At 46.6% G+C, this 19242-nt stretch overlaps 1 protein-coding gene across 3 annotated transcripts in view; it reads left to right on the top strand.

The window, feature by feature from the left end:
* The window catches only part of SEMA6A (semaphorin 6A), a 125002-nt gene that overhangs the window by 67017 nt on the left and 38743 nt on the right, over positions 1 to 19242 (top strand). For all 3 annotated transcript variants that reach the window (XM_032842255.1, XM_032842253.1, XM_032842254.1), the window contains exons 3-10: positions 529 to 646; positions 4996 to 5056; positions 6050 to 6112; positions 6808 to 6909; positions 12379 to 12469; positions 15352 to 15471; positions 16167 to 16255; positions 17143 to 17360. In XM_032842255.1, coding sequence (XP_032698146.1) covers positions 529 to 646; positions 4996 to 5056; positions 6050 to 6112; positions 6808 to 6909; positions 12379 to 12469; positions 15352 to 15471; positions 16167 to 16255; positions 17143 to 17360 — 862 coding nt within the window. The remainder of the gene's footprint in view (positions 1 to 528; positions 647 to 4995; positions 5057 to 6049; positions 6113 to 6807; positions 6910 to 12378; positions 12470 to 15351; positions 15472 to 16166; positions 16256 to 17142; positions 17361 to 19242) is intronic.

The following is a 19242-nucleotide window of genomic DNA, read 5'->3' as shown; positions in this document are numbered from 1 at the left end:
GCCTTCAATAGTAGATTATTCCAACTGGACGCCTGTGGAGACTGTATTTTTCTTCTGGCTCCTGGATGAGGGTTCTCGCCTCCAGACCACATTGCCTTTGTGGTGATTGATGGGAAAGCTGCTTTGAAATAGTTTTGTCCGGAGACAAGATCTTTGGCAGGCTGCCCCTCAGGCTTAGCACTCTAAAGAAGATGAAAAGAAAACTGGAAGAAAAGAGCACCTTCATGTAAAGGGTTCACTTGCAAGTTTAACCCCCCAAAAGAGGGGCAAGTCAGAAATTGTGACACCGAGAAACAGAAGTCTGGGCTGATTATCATCTGGAAATGAAACTGTAACTTGATCGTCCTCACAGAGCACCCATCTATCACAGACTTTCCTAAAATAACAAGACTCCTTGGATAGGGAAAGGGGTGGCATGGATTGACTTAAATATGGTTTTGTTTGGGGGCCAGGCCCCTCCCCTCCCTGCCCTGTCAATTCCTGGCTTGATTTCCTCTCCCTCTCTTGCCCCATCTCTTCTTTTCACAGATACAAAACAGTATCCGGTGTTTGTGGGCCACAAGCCAGGACGGAACACCACACAGAGGCACCGACTGGACATCCAGATGATTATGACCATGAACAGAACCCTCTACGTTGCTGCTAGGTGAGTGGCCTTTCCCTCATGTCTGCCTGAAGAACGTCTGGAGGGCTCAGATCTGAACATACCCGTGATGCACCATTTTAAAGACCATGACGTTCCCAAACAACGCGCTGCTGAGCTTAAAAAGGCTACTTTTGTTGGTCAATCATGCTTTCAAGATTTTCTGTGTCTGTTTAACTACAGGTGGGTTTAGATGGAAGTGTTTGCATACGCTAGAGCTTAGACTTAAATAATCCACTGTTTGTCTTGAACATATATGCAAATAGCTAATCGCGCAACCAGGAGAGCACTTCTGTCCTTGATACTTGTTAAATTAACCCGAATGTGTAAACATGTATTATCCAGTGTGTATGTAAGTGTAATAGTCACTTTGTAGTGAGTTTGTAGTATATATCATTACTGCAATAGAACGACAGTAGCACCAGTTTTAAAAGAGTTTTTAATTTGGATCTAGTTAACAAAATACTCAACCACTGGGTAATGTCATTTAAACAGACCGCGTCTTAAGGGCCAAATAGCATAGCAAGAAAACAGCCCATACAGGGCTCATACGGATTTAGGCTTTTGTCTTAATTCTATTCTTCATTAACCTGGACCACAGCCTCTCTGGCCATGATGTGTCCTCTCTCAAATGAGACGTCAGATTATTTTAAGAAGTCCCTTGGGGTTTTAACAATGGATGATCCCCAATCTTGGAGGTGCCTAGTTCATTCAAAAAAATTCTAAATGAAAAGCGACAAGGAACACTATCTTGTGGGGCTCCACAGTGATCTTCACCTGGGTCCACACCGAGTAATCACTGCACAGTGGGAAGAAGAAACAGAGATTATGTCCGTGATACCTGCATGGCTGTGAGTGTGGATAAGGAACGGGTCAATAAGAGCAGTGGTTCATTCTTCTAAAGCACTTAGGTGTTCTCAAACGAAAAGCTATGCGACATCAACCAAAAACCGATGGCCACATTACAATATCCTGCGAGTACCCCACAACATGTCCCAGGGAGCAATGCCGAAGCCCTTTCCAACAACTGTACTTCACAAATACGTACATGTTACATATTAGTTGTATGTGCCGTGTAAGTTCTTTACAAATGTTCGTTCATTCAATCCTGGAAAAGAACCCTAGTTCAGTGAAGGAGCTATTATCTCCCCGTCTTACAGGAAGAAACCCAGAGAGAGGAAGGGGAAATGCCTGGGACCAAAATGACAAAGGCAGGATTTGAAGTGGGGTGGCCTTGCTCTAGAAGCTGGGCATTGACTCCCAGTACTGGGCAGCCTGCTGGAGGAGGAGAGCTGGGACCACTGGTCCTGGCAGTAACTTTCTCCCAGCTTCTGCGCAAGAACATAGCCAGCGTGGGTATTCCTCAGCTGCAATGAGGTCCTCAGTAGGTGACCCTCTGGTAGAAGAGTAGGTCCTTCTTTCTTTTTTGGGGGAGGGCCTACAATTTTATTTAATTATCTGACAGAGAGGCATGAGTGGGGGTAGGAGCTGAGAGAGAAGCAGGCTCCCCGATAAACAGGGAGCCCAGTACGGGACTCGATCCCAGGACCCTGGGATCACGACCTGAGCTGAAAGCAGCCACTTAATGACTGAGCCACCCAGGCACCCCCATCAGTTCCTTCTTAAATATCATTTTTGGATTCCTAAATGTAGCAGCACTGGAAGATTACACGTGTAGTCGATTGTCTATAGGCTGGTCAAAACAAATGATTCAACACTGGATCTATGAAATAGGCTGAGTCAAGAATCTTCTATGAATGATTCAGCCTGCCATTCAGTCTTTAAGGGGGAAAACAGGATAACAGACGACCCTCGTACCTGATGATTTAGTGCGGGTGTGGACTGCAGGTCCAGGGTGGCCCCTGAGTCAGGAGCAAAGTGCTGTGTAAACTTAAAAAGTGACAGTTATTACAGCTCGTTAAAACCCAGACAGTGTTATCCTCCCCGTGCCCCCCTGCCAAAAGGAGAAACGTAAGGGGGAAAAAGGAGAGAAACACATTCATTTTTTCAAAACTAAAAAATGAACAGACCTGCCGAGGTCAGAACGGACCTGCCTTTCATAAAGGTCAAATTTGTAAGACCCCTGCACTGACCTATCGGTTTCCATTCTACACACAGCAACCTGCCTTTAGTACCCACCCTTGGGAAAACTCCTGATCACTATGGTCAGGGTATCTCCCCTGCCTTTTCCGAGCACAGCCCAGAGATATCCCAGTTCCTGGGCAGCAAGTGACACGATGTGAAGTCCAGTCCTTCCCCCAGGCTCAAACCACGGCAACACAATTCAGTTTTGCTCACTACAGGGGGGGGAAGAGGGAAATCCTCAGACTAAGTCAATTTGTGTTCAAATAACTGAATTCAGAAGCTTATGAATCCTGGGATGAACACACGGACAGGAGGGAATAAGCGCCCACCACGGCCTTAGGTTTAGCATAAAGTGTGCTTTCTGTTTGCTAGGTAGTGTGCTCTCTTGGATACTGAAAAAGACTGCAGTGGTCCAAAAGACTTCATTCACAGAATTCTATTTTTAAAAATAGGCTTCCTGATTCTTGTAGACAGCTGGTGTCAGTCAGTCATCAGAAGCCAAGTCCCATCCAGAACCCAGAGACTGAGTGAGCCTTGATGGCAGGGACCCTTCCATTCTACCTTATTACTATCCACTTTGAAAATTCTTTTTTGTTGTTGTGTAATCTCCAAACTGCTAATTAACATGAACAGGCCATGCCAGAAGGGGGCAATCCCAGAGCTTTCAGAGGACTTGCCAGTGCATATTAATCAGCTGTTAATTTACAATTCATATGTTCTGCTCCTACTTGAAGTTTTCAGGGGAGGAAGGACAAGGAAAAACCTAGAGTCATCTCAAACCTGATACCAAAGTAATAGGCAATTCCATCCCAATAATGAGCCTGACCCACAGCACCACCAATAAAGTCAAACAAGTAATAAACGAATGCAATAAAACTGCCTTGAAATTAAAGGGCAGGGTGATTCTGGCACCCTACTGAGATTCCAAGAACTTCCCAATTCAGCAATTTACAAAAACAGGCTCACCATTCTCCCCCTCACCACCCTGAGAGAGAGAGAGAGAGAGAGAGACAGACAGACAGACACACACACACACACACACACACACACACGGCTCAAAGGCTCACAGTTGCAAGGAAATTCTGTAAGCCAATTAATTGCCTTGCCCCCAACTTTTATTTTCACATGAGAAAGCCTGTTTGTATTTCTGTTTTTCTCTGTTGTACTTTTCCTAAAAGCAGTAGCAGATCTCCAAAGAAGGTGTGGGGAGGGGGAATTAAAGGGAATCCTGACAGCAGATCATTCCTTTCTTTTTTTTTTTTTTTTCCTTCCCCACTCTCTCCACTTTCTCTTAAGTAATGAGGTGCCCCAAAAGTACATGGGAGCCTTGAGGTCCTGGTTAAAAGCTGTGGGTAATTTTCCAGCCCCAGGACTTCCTGCGTTTTAGAAAAAGTCAATGTTATTTCAAGGGAAAATGAGCTGTTTTGCTTTCCCTCACTAGCCCCCCATCTCCTCAGTTGAGTGAGTTCTTTTCTTTTCTTTCTTCTGAATCCCAGACAAAAACGCCCTTGTACTCAGCTCACACAGAAGGGGATGTTTAAATATAGCCCCACACCTGAGCTGCTGATTCTGTTTCTTCCCTTCCAGGGGGAGATTGGCAGCAGATCGTAAAGGCAACCAGATTCTCAGCAGAACAGGAAGGTGAACAGAAGCAAGAAATGTAAACTTTAGCTCAAGCACATTTTAGACCTTAATTGACCATCACTATGTGAAGAAAACAGTGCTTTCTGGAAATAATTTCACCTTTATCATCTCCCCTCTTGTCAATCACATCATCAAAGCTAAGGCCGGAAAGAAGTTTCGTACGGGGAGAAACAGCCGGAGATGAGCTCTTTGTTAGCTCCCATGATGAAGGAAGGTGGTCTGTTAAATACCAAGTATTTGGTACATGGATTGGAAGATACTGAAAGGGCGTGGGGAAACCCACCTGTGTTCTGGGTTTTGGGACAGTTTCACTTTCAAAGTCCTCTCTCCTGAACTACATACATACAGAGATTGTAGTACTGGTATGAGGGAGACAACAGCAAAGTTTTCATAAAAAACTTTCATCTCAGCAAGATGCCACAACTTGTTGGAAGTAGCAAAGTGTGATCGAGGGGTATCTCTTGCAAGCTGAACTGCTCCCTTTTTCTTGCATGCGGAGGTCTCTTTTCTAATGACGTGGATATGGATTTATTTGCCTTGAATGAGACAGACACGCATTCAGGAGAAAATGAACTATCCTGACTCCTGTATCTGACACTGTATCAATTTCTCATTGTTTACAGGGACCACGTTTATACTGTTGATATGGACACCTCACACACGGAAGAAATCTATTGTAGCAAAGTAAGTAGTTATAAAACCATCTTTCTAAAATGAAGGGGTTTCGGATAGCTCTAGAAGGGATTACGTATTTGAAATGCACTGAGTGAGATGACATAGCGAATAATTTGGAATAATTTGGAACTTTTTTTTTTTTTTTTGTGGTCCTACTAACGTGGGGTGAATCCGTGTCTGAAAACAGCTATCTACTTCAAAGTTTATTCACCAAATATGTGTGCCTGTGTCCTCTGGAGTTTTAGGTCACTTACAAATTCCTTTAAAAAAATAATACCATGTTTGTCCAGGAAAATAACAGTTTTCATATGTAAAATTTTGCCCCACAAATGTTTCAATGTTATGTTTCCACGTCTTGCAGTATTAAGTTTGATTTGCCTGTTGTGGCTCAGGAATCTAATCATTAACCACTTCAGAAAGACATAAAATATAACTTAAGCTTCCCCTGTAACTCCACATGGAGGAATTTTAGTTAATAAAATCTGCCACAGAAGTAGACGATCCCTTCAGTCCATGAATTTACGTGGAGTGGAACCTGAATTAAACCTTTGTCCACCGAAAGTGAATGTCCCCTTTATGTTTAAGTAAATGACTTCCATATTTTAAGGGAAAAAGCGTGCTTTATGAAAACTGATTTATCAACTGAAAGGAAAGGGCAAGGACATGTAGTTCATCAAAATGAGCATCGTTTAGCAAGTTGATTTGGATATTTTATGAGAAATTTCCATGCCGTTGTTTGTTCTTTTTTCCTTTTCTCCTTCATCTTTATCTCAAGGAGAAGAAGCTCATTCTGTAGTTTAATGAATAGATAGGAGTTAAAATTAAATGAACGGTTCCCATCTCCGATCTTTTGTTGTTATGGTGAATTAATCATGGAGAAAGGGTGCGGAAAGCTTTCAATAAATATATGTTCAGCCACCATCTCCCCAAGGGAACTCTTACTTCTAAAATCAAATGCAAGAACCTCTAGGCTCTAATTGATTTCTTTCTTGATCCCCGCAGAAACTGACATGGAAATCTAGACAGGCTGATGTAGACACATGCAGAATGAAGGGAAAACATAAGGTAGGCAATTTTCATTCCTCCTGCAGCTGCCACTTTGGGTTAAGTTTTTGACGGTTATCTCCGGCCGTAGACCGTGATGTGGAATGGATCGTGCTAGTCCCTTTTCCCCCAGTAATTGCTTTTTCCATCTACTTATTGAAGGCTTTAATTTGCAAAAACAGTTTGCTTTTAATGTGATGAAATATTACGACAGCTGCTAGGGCTGCATCATGAACTACTTAGGGGCACAAGGGATTATGGACATCAAGCCCGCTGCCCCAGCTCTCCTGAGCGTACTCGCCAGTAGCCGGCCGCACAGACCTGAGTCCTTGGGGAGGGTGAGGAAAAGCTCAGAACAGAGCTGCGCAGACAGACAGTGGTTTGTACCTTGAGTCCCAGAACAGCATAAAAACACATTTCAGCCAGGAGCCTTGCCCAGCAAGGGACCTTGGGACATCTGGCGTTAAAATTAATACAGTGGGAGGTTGGCACTTGTACGCTCGTTCTCTCTACCCTGTACTTTTAGTTACTGTTAAAAAAAAAAAAAAAAAAAAAGGCGTTGTTGTCCACGTCATTTTTTGGTTAAACATCAGGAGGCGCTCGAATTCTTAACAGGGGAACTCTTTAACCTTACCGTCAGCAGATGGTGGGAGACGGGGAAGGATGGATTTCTCTATTGGCAGACTGAATACAAAAGAGTTTGAATTATTTTTCAGGATGAGTGTCACAACTTTATTAAAGTTCTTCTAAAGAAAAACGACGATACTTTGTTTGTCTGTGGAACGAATGCCTTCAACCCTTCCTGCAGAAACTATAAGGTAAGTGCGGTTTTGTCTGCTGGAACCACACGGGCCGGAGGTATTCCGCGATTTACTGTGAGTCTACCTGCAGCGACCTAAGAGGGGTAATTCAACACCATCTGGGTTCCTCTCACCCACTGGACTTAATGTACTGCTCCACATGAGTGATTCTGAGCAGGCCCCTAAGCTTCCTGTTTGTGCAGGACTGACTGACACATCTTTAAGGAGCCTTCCCAGCAAAGTTCGTTTCTCTAAGACCCTATTCTTCATTGTTCCGAGTGCCAACAGACTTTTGCATGTACACCATGTGGCCTTCCTCTCTCTCCCTCCCACCTTCTCCCTCCCACCTCACCATCCTCTCTGAGCACAAAAACACACACCAGTGCAAACTGTGGGCTTTCTTCTAGGAGAGACTTCTAAGAATGCAGAAGTTTAATTCCATTTAGTACTCGCCACTGTGGCCTTTATGCAAGGGAAAGCAAAATTAAGTCTCGGAGCATTAACAGATCAAGTTAGTTCTGAGCGGCGGACAGAGGCGCTGCTGAAGCAGCCCCACCTCTGTTCGCTCCCCTTGCCCGTCCTTCCCGCCGCAGCCCTTCTTCCCGCACACACGTACTACTGTGTTCCTCGTGTGGCCAGGCACTGAGGCTGTAAGGACAAAGAGGGGGCCTCCATCCTTAGGGAAGCCACACAGGGAGAAGAAAACTATAATTCCATGAGGGGCAGAGCATTATGGAAGAACAACGGAAAGGGGCTCACCTTAGCCTGAGGTGGAGAATCAGAGAAGGCTTCCAGAAGGGGGCAGATGACCCCACTCTGGAGATGCTCCCTGCAGCAGTTCTCACATAGGGAACATGAACGCACCCAGCCCGGGAGACACCCTCAAACTCCACGACCGTCCAGAGCCTGACCCAGTGCCTCCCAACACGTGCTCTGTTCATTTGTGTGGGGTAACAGGGACTGAGGCGCCTAACCTTTGTTTTAAAGTAGACCTTGGCCAAAGGAAGAGAGGAGGACATTCCAGGCAGGGGGACGGCAGGAATAAAAGCACTGAGTAAGAAACAGTCTGTTGAGCTTGAGAAACTTCCTGTGGGTCTAAGTGCTGGACTCTGAAGGGACACGTAGTACCAGCAGAGACTGGGGAGGTAGGTGCCCCCTAGGGACGAAGGGAGAAGAACAGATTCGCGAACTACTCAAGGGACAAAAACCAGTAGGACGTCATAACGGATAAGCAGTCCAGGATAAGGAGAGAGAGGGGGTAAGAATGACTGCTGTGCTTGCTCCTGGGGAAGTGGATGGATGGAGCTGCCCACACTGGGACCATGAGGAAGAGCAAAAGAGCACTGGGGCTGGGAGCAGGTTGTCAGAAGGTGGGGCTTGGGTTCCCGCTCAGTCAAGACACTCAGCCCTGTGGACAGCACTGCCTGGGAGATGTGAACGGGCAGAGCTAACAAGAAGATGGATGGGTAAGCCTTGATTTAGGGAGAGACGTGGAGAGAAATACACATTTGGGTATCACCGGCGTAAAGTGAAGCCCCAGGGTGTAAAGAATGCAAAGAGAAATGATGGGCTGATATCCAAAGCAACGTTTCGTGGGACAGTTTTAAAAGACCCTCAGCCTGGGCAGGCGCCTGGGTGGCTCAGTGGGTTAAATCCTCTGCCTTCGGCTCAAGTCATGGTCTCAGGGTCCTGGGACTGAGCCCCGTATCCGGCTCTCTGCTCAGCGGGGAGCCTGCTTCCTCCTCTCTCTCTGCCTGCCTCTCTGCCTGCTTGTGATCTCTCTCTCTGTGTCAAATAAATAAATACAATCATTTTTTAAAATTAGGGGGGAAAAAAGACCCTCAGCCTTCACACAGACATCAGAGGGAGGCTCTGCCTTATTAACCTCGCGCTCGACTTCCATCTGACACTTAGAAATGGGCACCTGCAGGGGAGCGATTAGGGTGAGGCAAGGGAGGCATTCACCCCAGGCACAAAACGTAGGGGACCCACTAAAAATATTCAGTGGCAAGGTAAGGTAAGTGATAATTCTGAAAAATCTAAATTAATGTAAAAAACACTGTCCTAAAACAGCAAACTTTCTAATGACAATAGGACCCGTTCAGCCTGCAGCAGGCAGTGAGTGCAAACGTTCCCTCTGGCCAGTGACAGCTGACATTCTGACTCTCATTCTCCCACTTAATATTCCAGCCCCGTTTGTCATTGTTTAGGACTCATTAAGATTAATGCTCTTCACAATTCCCACCCAATTCCCTAGCTGGAAAGCTGTCTTTTATGACAAATGACAGGTTTTCTTGGCACTGTGACACACAGACCAGGAGTGGTCTCGCTCATTCTCGCCACACACGTTCTGTTCCCCGGGACGCCTCACCTGTGGCGAGACCGTCACCTCTCCCTTGTTCTAGCCACACCTGCTGGGACCTGCTCGGAAGCCTGGGCCTCTCAGAAACCACACATGGGACGCTCTTCCCCGCACAGTCCTGTCTGCCTTGGCAGTGCTCAGAGAAGTGTGTTTTCAGACTCAGGGCACAGCAGGCTTTGTTGACGGTAGAAGACAAGAATGTACTTGGCTGCAGGAAGACCGGACAGACTGTCTTAAGCACCTTTTATGAACAGATCAGGACTACGGGTTCAAAGCAAAAACAATGGCCCATCTTTCCCCCCCACCCCCGCCAAAAACCCAAACCCAAGTCTCTTAGCACAGAGGCATCCAATGGATTATACTAACTTGAAGCAGGACGGTGACAAATTTTTGGTAGCCACCTCTGCACTATGCCCCAGTTTGTACAGTTTTAAAACAGAAGTAAGCCGAATGTATCAGAAAGATTACAGGCCCCAAATAAGATTACCTGGGGAAGCACTCTGCAGGCCACCCACTATAAACCCAAAACTATACTCCATGTCTTTCCCCTCCCGCTCTCTAAACCTCTTCAACTTGTGCAGGAAGTCAGGCTGGTTCTTAGTATAATTACCTGTACCCTATGGTGATTTAATTTCCAGGGGCTGCTGTTAAGTCTAAGATTTGGAGACTACCACAAGGATTAGTTCTAACTTCATGGAAAGAGGATTTCACCATGGCATTGTTTTGTCTCTGGACCTTTCCAGACTCATAAACCGAAACATTAATACTTCACTGCTTCTTGCCTTTGACTTGCTATAGCTATGACTCCCTTTTTTTTTAGAAGTAGGCACACTTAATAACATAAATCCCCCCTTGTCTACGGTCTCCCCATTGCCAGTTTTACAGCACGCATGGGTGGGGGAAAAGGCATTTCCAGTGCATCACTGTGGACTAAGCATTACTTCTGGATGCTTGCCAGACCCACAGACCACAAAGTCTGTCACAGTTCAACACGATGCTATTTTTGGGATAAAAAAAATTAGAAAAATTTTTAAAAACCTAACCTTTCCTAACTGCGCTGAGGGGAGAAGAGTACATTTAAAGGTTATCTCACCTGAACATCTTTCCCCTAAATATATGTGTTTTTACTACAACTGCTTTTGGGATTGTGAACAAGTTTGAGCAGACAGGACGGGCTTTAATAGGAGCTATCTCTGAGCAGTTGAGAAGACAGAACCTCTGCTGTCTCCCTGAAACAGTTTCCTGGGGCTTGAGGGCAAAAAACACAACTGGACACCACTCCCAGCTGCTCAGGAAGCACCTCGCTCCTCCCGCACGACGAGTCCGTATACTGTGATTTAAGGGTCCCTGACTCAGTGCCTTTCAGCGGGTCGTCCCTGGGCAATTGCACTGTCTCAGGCTTCTCTTCTCCCAGCTCTGTATCTGTGGCCCCGTAGTCAAAGCAGGCAACCGCCAGAGGTAAACAAGATACCTCCCACTACAGAAAAAAGACTGAGCCACAGAGGGTTATAAAAACAAGAACGACGTGGAGGAGGTAACTGTGCGGACTCTGGTACTGAGCTATAAATGCTAGGGAGATCCCACGGTGTCAGGAGAAAGACCACAGGGCAGGAGGCAGAGACCACCGAATCACTGGCCAAGGTGCACCGACCTCTGACGGAGGCCAGGGGCTGGCCCGGAAAACTTTTCTCTCCTGCTCAGGTCAGTGACGGAGGCTCTGCTCCACTAGGTTATGCGGAAGGCTAAACTTCATCCTGCTCCTACCTCGGCCATCTCCTAGGATCTTGGGATTCTGGACTGGATCCTTTGTATCTAGCAGGGCAGAATACAGAGACCCGGAGTAGAGGACACTGGAAGGTTTTCAGAGGCAAGACCTAGAGGGGGCACACAGCCTCCCCCCGCCTACATTCTATGGGCCAGAGCTCATTCTGTGAGCACACCTAACCACAAGGGAGGGTGGGAAATGGAGTTCCGTGTGCCGTGGAGGAAAGGGAAATAGAATTCGGTGAGGCTTTAGCATACCCGCAAACCCTAGGAAGCTAGGTGGGTAACTTGCAGAAGCAAGACAAGCAGGGCGTGCTCACATTCTGTGAGCAAAGAGACCTTGGTGCTGAGGTCTAGGTGCCTGTTGGAAGAAAACGGCAGGGGGGGCGTTACTTCTCTTATAGCTGGTTGCTGCCACTTGGGTAAGAAAGGCTTGAGGTGACTTTTCCACTTGCTCAAAAATAAGAAATCGGGTTTCATTTACAATCTCGTTTTAAAATAGAGCTCAGTTTTTCTTTTTTCATTCCTTTTCTCCTCTTTCTCTCTCTCCCTCCCCTTCCCTACTTCTTTCTTTCCATACTAAGATGGCCAAACAAAACTCAGCAACAGACCCGTCAGAACCCTCTGCGTGCAGGGACAAGGCCTGGGGTGAGCACACATGTGGGTGTCAAACGGCAGCCCCACTCCTGACTGCCGCTGACTTGTGTGAGCCCCTCATCTTCTGGACCTTTCCTTCTCATCTATACGACTGGAGGGTGGGACAGGTTTCTGAAGTTGGTGCAAAGAGCCAACCAGAGCTCCACTTGCATCAATGTTTCTGTGCCTCTCCTGACGCCATCCTCTTCTGCCAGCTAGCCAGAGGAAGAATTCCAGTACTTCTACTGGGATTTAACCCACAAAGGCAGGGCTCCTCAGGCAAAACAAAACCAAAGACTGAGATCATTCTCTAGAGTTTATGACTCAACATTTAATTCAGAGGCAGTGGGGGAGGAAAGGAGGAAGTTTTTTGTTTTTTTTTTTTCCCCCCAGTGGTTGCCTTAAAAATTCCTTTTCCAAGGAAAAGACGTTTATTTCTAGGCCGTTCCTAAAGGATATGGGAAGCTATTGACTCTAACAGTTAAGAGTCGAGGAAACATGACTGAGTCTCAGGCTCTCTCCTAGCTGCTGAACCTCAGACAAGTGACTTCATCTCTCTGAAGCTGTTTCCACACCTGAAACCAACAGACTTATCTCAGGGGATTTGAGGATCCTTTGCACTATGTGTACGAATGAGTTTGAATATTAAGTGACTTATAGGTATTTGTTGCTCTGACTACTGTTGGTTATTACTGTTCCTAATGAAGTCCCATTATTTCGTTTAGATGGATACTCTGGAACCTTCTGGAGATGAATTCAGTGGAATGGCCAGATGCCCATATGATGCCAAACATGCCAACGTCGCACTGTTTGCAGGTAAACGACGTGATTTCCTCTTGTTGCATCTGCTCTCACATGCCTGTCTCTGCAGGTCCCCTGGAGGATTCGTGCAGTCATGGCGGTCCTCTGATTCTCTGGGGAATACTGTAATTAACAGCGCCTTTTCCATTTGAAATTCGCATGGAAATTGTACTTCTGCTTCTACAAGGAGTGTCCACCACCCCATGCCTGTGTGCCTCAGAAAAGGATCACGGCTTCACACTCAGTGTGTGACACATTGTGTAGGGCATGTTTGGGTTCAAATAATCAAAGATCCCCCCTTGAACGGCCAATGCAGATTGATTATTCAAGGTGGGATAGACTTCGGGGCTGGTATGATTCAGTGGCTCAGTGCCGTGATCTGGGACACAGGGCCTTTTCATGTCTCTGCTCTTTCAGTTCTTCCTTGGAGAGGGAGGGACTGTTCTCACAGAATGTGGGTTCTTGTCCACACATAGAAGGGGAAAGGGAGGAGGCAAGGTAAAGCTGCAGGAAGATGTCCAAGCAGGGACTCCATAAGCCCGCAAGTTTCCAGCAGACACCTCAAATACCACTGACCTGATTAGGGTGTGTGCTTCTCTCCGATGGAAAGATAATGGGGAGGGGTGCATATTCCTCATCCTCTCCCCTTGTCTCCCCTGCCAAGGGTAGAAAGCAACAGCAACTAAGCCATTATCTTCAGATTGGGATTCTCATGCATATGAGCGTGTGTGTGTGTGCACGTGTGTGTTTTAATTAGGAATTTATTTAGGAATTCATTGCCAGCTGCACGAAGGTGGGTGCGGGGAGAAGTGTTGGTATAATAGTGGTGGTTATAGCATGTAATAAAGCAGTTAGCTGTAATTTCCATCACAACAGCTCAAAACTGGCACATCCCAGCTCGATGGGAAACTTTAGGGCTTCCATTATGAAACAAGCTCAGCTCCCTGAACCTCATCCTCAGTGCCATGCGCTTGTGAGCCTCAGGCTGCAGGCCCAGGGTGGGGAAATGGCTTGTGCCAAGAAGGGCTCCTCAGGCTTTTTCCCCACTAGTAGCGTGCAGTATCAGGAGGACGCGTGACACTGTAGAAGAGTCTTGTAAACCCGTCAGTCAGCGTGGGCAGGAGCAAAGCCAGAGCAGAGAGTACCCAAGTGCGTAACTTCTGCTACAGCCCCTCCCTGACACTTGAACCTGCTGGGCCCCTGGAGGATGTGGGCTGCCATGTAGGAGTTAACTGTCAACCGAAGGGGGTGGGAGCATCCGAGGAGTGGCTGAGGTCACCAGCCTTCCAGGAACCTTCCAGGACTCCATGGAGCAAGCCCCGTGAGCAACAGGCAACACTCCCAATACTCCTACTCCCCCGACAAGCGTACCTGGGGGGCTCTTCACTGGACTGCTGGAAATCTCATGAAAGCCCAGCCCTTATTAATAGAAGATCCTTGTTGCAAGGAAAATGGTTGTCATCTTAGCAAGAGGGGCAGAACAGTGCTCTGTGTTACAAGTAAAAGTTCTGGTGACACAGCCAATGCTGAATGCAAAACGGAAAGCATAACGGAAAGCGGACGGAAAATACACACATAAACACACACACGTGGCCGCACACACGCTGGCCCCCACTACCCGGCATACCCGCACGACCTGGGGCTCTGATCGATTCTTGAAGAAAAGCTGTGATTTTTGTAGACGTGTGCTTATCAATAGCTAGGTTTGCCCTCTGCGGGTCCGATCTAACCAGTCAGCACGTTATTGATAGACAGCTGTTAACGATGCAGATGTTCAAGACGGCTCTACCTCCAACCTCAGCAAATTTCAGTTATTTTTAGACCAAAGGGAGACATGGAGAACTTTGCTGAGATCCGTTGGGATAAACTTTTCTAAAAAAACATGATGCTTATCCCGCCAGCGGGAGAGCTGAAACGGTGCCGCCGTGTATGTAAGCCACGTGGACACAAAGCCGATGAAGGCATCCACTAAAAATGAACCACGGAAGGACTTTTTTATTTTGAACGTAATTACTGTTTCTGTCTCACAACCTGCGTAGATTTTACTATTCCACAAGATCCTACTGGATTATTTGTATGCAGCATGTTTATGAATCCAGGAAGAGAACCAAAAGCATTAGGGATTAATCTTCAACTTTCCTCATGCTCTTCTGCCTTGGATAGACCTTTAAAGCCCATCTCCCAAAAGCCATGAGTTCTCAAACAAAGGCCAGGCTGAACTGGGGCATCCCTTCCCCTTTTTTCCTTGCTTTGGTATCTTCAGTGTCAGAATGTTTTCGATTGAGGACTTTGAAACACTGATGTAAGTATCTCTTCTTGAAGCTCCATGGGCAGGGCTCCGTGACTCTCGAGACTGAAGTAAAGAGAAGCAGCGAGTCTCACGATCAAAGTCCCAATTCAGCCACTTCTTTTTGCTTCTGAAACCCCTCTCTCTGACTCACCGCACCTGCTCAGGCTAAGGACTCCCATCACTTCTCATACTTCACATTTCTGGTGATACTGTCAGTTTCTGTCTTTCCCCGGGCTCCCACCTAATCCAGCGGGCCGCGGCGTGGTGGCAACAACAGCGTCCAGGGGCCCTCGGCCTTGAGATTCCAGCCAAGGTCCATCTCATCAAGTGAAGCAAACAACATTTTTCATTTGCCCTGTTCCCTGAGCTGCTGCTGCTCAGAAATTGCCATGCAATTTAAAAATGAAAAATGTTTCATCTCTCAAGATCCTAATTTAAAATGGTTAGGAATGCGGGCCAAGTATTTTCCCAGCGACTCTTGGATTTTTCCCAGTTGTCCTATTCATTTGCCTGATGTAGGAAAGCCGTCCGGGGGATGTCTCTATTATTCCCCCCACACCCACTGCCTTGTTCCCACCCTGCTCACCTCTTTTCTGTTTCTTCTAAGATGGAAAACTATACTCAGCCACAGTGACTGACTTCCTTGCCATCGACGCAGTCATTTACCGGAGTCTTGGAGACAGCCCAACCCTACGGACCGTCAAACATGATTCCAAATGGTTGAAAGGTGAACAAATAATTAAGAGAAGCGGGGGGTGGGGGTGGGGGGATGGAGATAGGTAGCTTGAGGGAGATTTAGAGCCTGGACAGACCAGACTGTAGTTTCATTTTAGTAATGGCTTCTGACAGACAGGAAGGTGGAAATGCCATCTTTTGCCCCAACTGATTTCTTTACCTCCCTCTTTCACTTACCGTGAGTTTCGGGAGTATTAACACAACGACCAATGTCACTACAACAGAATATAGTACATTCATCTTTCCTGCCTCGAGCTCTCATTTCAGAGTCTAAGGTGAAAAGAACTGAACATTTCATTCATGGAAGGGAACAAGGGACTGGAGGTGGTGGGGAGCAGGAAAAAAGCTATTCATGACCCTTTATGAGTCAGGGTTCACAAGGAGACGTGTACAAAATCCCTTCTGCGATGCAGGCATTCCACTCTGTAAAATAAAATTAGAGACATATGAAAATTCATTTATTCTTCATTGTTCATTGCAACCCCTTCTGAAAGATAGAATTGGTAGGCTTGAGTGCCTCCTGGAATCACTAGCACTTGCATATGTGGTCATTAGAAATGGTTCACGTTAACCCCACGGCTAATGGCCCTACACTTTTAATTAATGCCATGTCTCTGGTTGCAACTGATTTGAAGTTCTTTTAACTCTGTGTGACATGTCCCCAATTAAAATGCCATTTGCCCATAGAGCCATACTTTGTCCAAGCAGTGGATTATGGAGACTACATCTACTTCTTCTTCAGGGAAATAGCTGTGGAGTACAACACCATGGGAAAGGTAAGGAGGGTTGAAGTCTCACTCGCCCCAATGTTGTTACGAATGACCTTGAAAGAAGAACCAGAAATCTAAGCTCAAGGTCATCATTTTGACAAGACTCACCAGAGACTGGTGGCAATGAACACAGTTCTGCCTCCGGGCCCTGGGGCCTTTTTCAGCACAGTCCCAGATCACAGGGAACCTCTGAACCGCCTCTACTGAAAATGCAACCAACTGATGTTTGTTTGGTTGACTTCACACTGAGTCTCAAGCGTCTGGAGAGGTGGTTTTCCGGTGTACTCATCATTTTCTGTTCTTTTTTTTTTTTTTTTCTTTTTAACGGAGCTGTTCCACAGGAGGAGAGTAAATATCCAGCACCTTTAAGCAAACTGAGAGTGTTGATTGTCTTTATTGCAAAAAACAGCAGAACGCTTACTGAATGTCCACTCCAGTTACCTCTACCACAGGGTGGGTTGCGGTCCGGAAGCTGGAGGGCACAAAGTCAGTGCCCAGCGGCTGGCAGGGTTAGAGGAACAGGGAGCCGGAGAGGGCCCCGAGGCAGCCAGTGAGGATGGCAGAGATGACGCCTCCAAAGTATGCTTTTGTTTGAGGAAATAAAAAGCTAAGCAGTCTGTATGGAAATGAGTTTATCTGGCTGGGAGCTGATTCCCTGAAGGATTTGTGGCTCTGTATTAAATGCCACAGCCTTATCTTTCAAAACATGCTGTTCCAATGAGTCTCCCCACCCGCGCCCTTTTTTTTTTTTTTTTTTTTTTGGCTACTAATTTTAGAAACACAGGACTAAATTAAGCATCTTGTTGTGTTTCTGTTTTCGAAGAAAGGCAAATTCCACCACGATCTCCCCACGCTGCGCGCATCTGATTGTCCCCGGTGTGTTTCCTCTGCAGGTAGTCTTCCCGAGAGTGGCTCAGGTGTGTAAGAATGACATGGGAGGGTCTCAGAGAGTCCTGGAGAAACAGTGGACATCTTTCCTGAAGGCTCGCCTCAACTGCTCGGTTCCCGGAGACTCTCATTTTTATTTTAACATACTTCAGGCGGTCACGGACGTGATTCATATCAATGGGCGCGATGTCGTGCTGGCAACCTTCTCCACACCTTATAACAGGTAACCGTGCCCTGGCGGTGCTCGCCTCGCCGGTCCTTCCCAGCTTCCTCTTCCCTGGGGGTTTCTCTCCCAGTGCACAAGTCTCACAACTGACACCAAATGTGCTGCCCGCTGTTTGTGGTTAAAAGCACGTAACACTCAGTTTTCATCAACAAATTAACAGTCAGTTACAAGCATTATTAGATTAGGATTCTACGGGAAGTAATTAGATAAATTATAACAGTATCTCCTATTTCTATGTCTGGCATGGAAACATGCCTCATATGTTATTTCTGAATCTCTCCAGTCATACCAGAAACTGAATACTGTTGCCCTCTTTTTACACCTGAGGAAACTAACCTCAATTCTGTCACCTGGTCCAAGTAGTCAGGAGATGAAAGAGGCACCCTTGGAACTCAAGAGCGTTCCTCCTTCCTCCTCAAGGTCATCTAACGTTCTGTGTGACTTTAAATACTTCTATGACTGGATTGAAAACTTTGGAAGCGAAACCACTGAAAATGTATTTAAAGGCTACAGAGTGACATGTGAGATTCCAACAAGTCCATCGTGCACCCTACCTAAGGGGCCCTGCTTATTACCCTGTTCAAGGAACCTGGACCCCAACCGCCATTGACTCCGGAGGCTTGAGGGAGGACATACAAGTCATCCAACAATGAACCTAGAAATACTGGCAGCCTGTTCATTCCTATGATCATGTTTACTTAGGCTAAGGCTTTGAGTAATCTACTGACGAACTAAAAATTCTTCCTGGAGCAGAACTGTGCAGAGATTAAAAAATAGGAGGAAGGCAGGCAGAGATTCCCTGGTACTGAGCTCTACCAGACCTTAAACCTTAGAGTCCTAGCACTGTCGTATGACCGGACATGGTCATAAAATCTAAAAACATGGAATATCTTTCTCATTTCTGTGGAGAACCTGGGATGTTCTGTATTCCCCTCTTCCGGATGAACACTGCTGCGGTCCTAATCATCCTTTTGATGAAGACTTTTAAGAAGCTGAGGGGTGTCCATATGACAGGCACCTGCGTGAGGAGACTGGAGACAGCACACAGAAATGCTTATGAACCAGGGAGAGTCTGAAGCAGAACACACCGAAGGACGCACTAACGTTCCTCAGTTAGCTGGAGGGCGAGAGTCAAGAGCTCTCCACGGAAGACACGCGACAATATGACAATATGAGTCCGTACCGCAGCGAGAAGCGTTCAGTTCCATCCGAGTGAGCTTAACCATCTGCAGGGATTTTTAGGCTTGAGCATAGAAAAGATACAAAATCCAGGCCGTGACTGTTCATACTTTGGAACCCAAGTATCTAGGATTGTTTAAAAAGAACCTGTCTTGGTACATGGGAATGCAGGGGCTAGAGGAATTTCGGAGCACGTTTCTAGTTTGATGGGGCTGGGTGGGGGGTTGAGGGGGAGTTCCCGTGTAATTACAAAACAGTAGTAGACTCTTGTCCGTTACAGATACTCTGCTTAAAGTATTTTCTTAGAAGTCCCCTAGGAAGCCCCCACTTAGTACATGCTTATGCAGTCTCAGAAACCGTACTTGTTTAGTAAAATGAGAAAATGGTAACAATGCACATATCCATTTTCATCTATAGAGTCTGCCCCTGGTTTTACTTGCTCTGGTTTCGTCCCTTTCCACCCCATCCTCCACACTCGCAAACTTGGTCGGGAAGGGCTGTTTCAAGCCCTTGAGGTGCTCCTCTCTGCCCTGCGGACAAAACCCAAGTTCCCTGGTGAGCATAACGGTCCCGCCAAGGTCAGGCTCTTCTCCTGTTCCAGCTGCAGAGGCTTACGGGCTGGAGCTAAAAGGTAGTTCTTAGATGTGCTATGCCCATTCGTGCCTCCTCTGCCAGGTCTGCCAGTCCCACCACGCGTCTT

Source organism: Lontra canadensis, unplaced genomic scaffold (genome assembly GCF_010015895.1).
Source record: "Lontra canadensis isolate GAN:19392208 unplaced genomic scaffold, GSC_riverotter_1.0 scaffold126, whole genome shotgun sequence".
Lineage (NCBI taxonomy): Eukaryota > Metazoa > Chordata > Mammalia > Carnivora > Mustelidae > Lontra > Lontra canadensis.
Note: the sequence above shows the minus strand (reverse complement) of the source record. Positions and strands in the feature narration are given on the sequence as shown.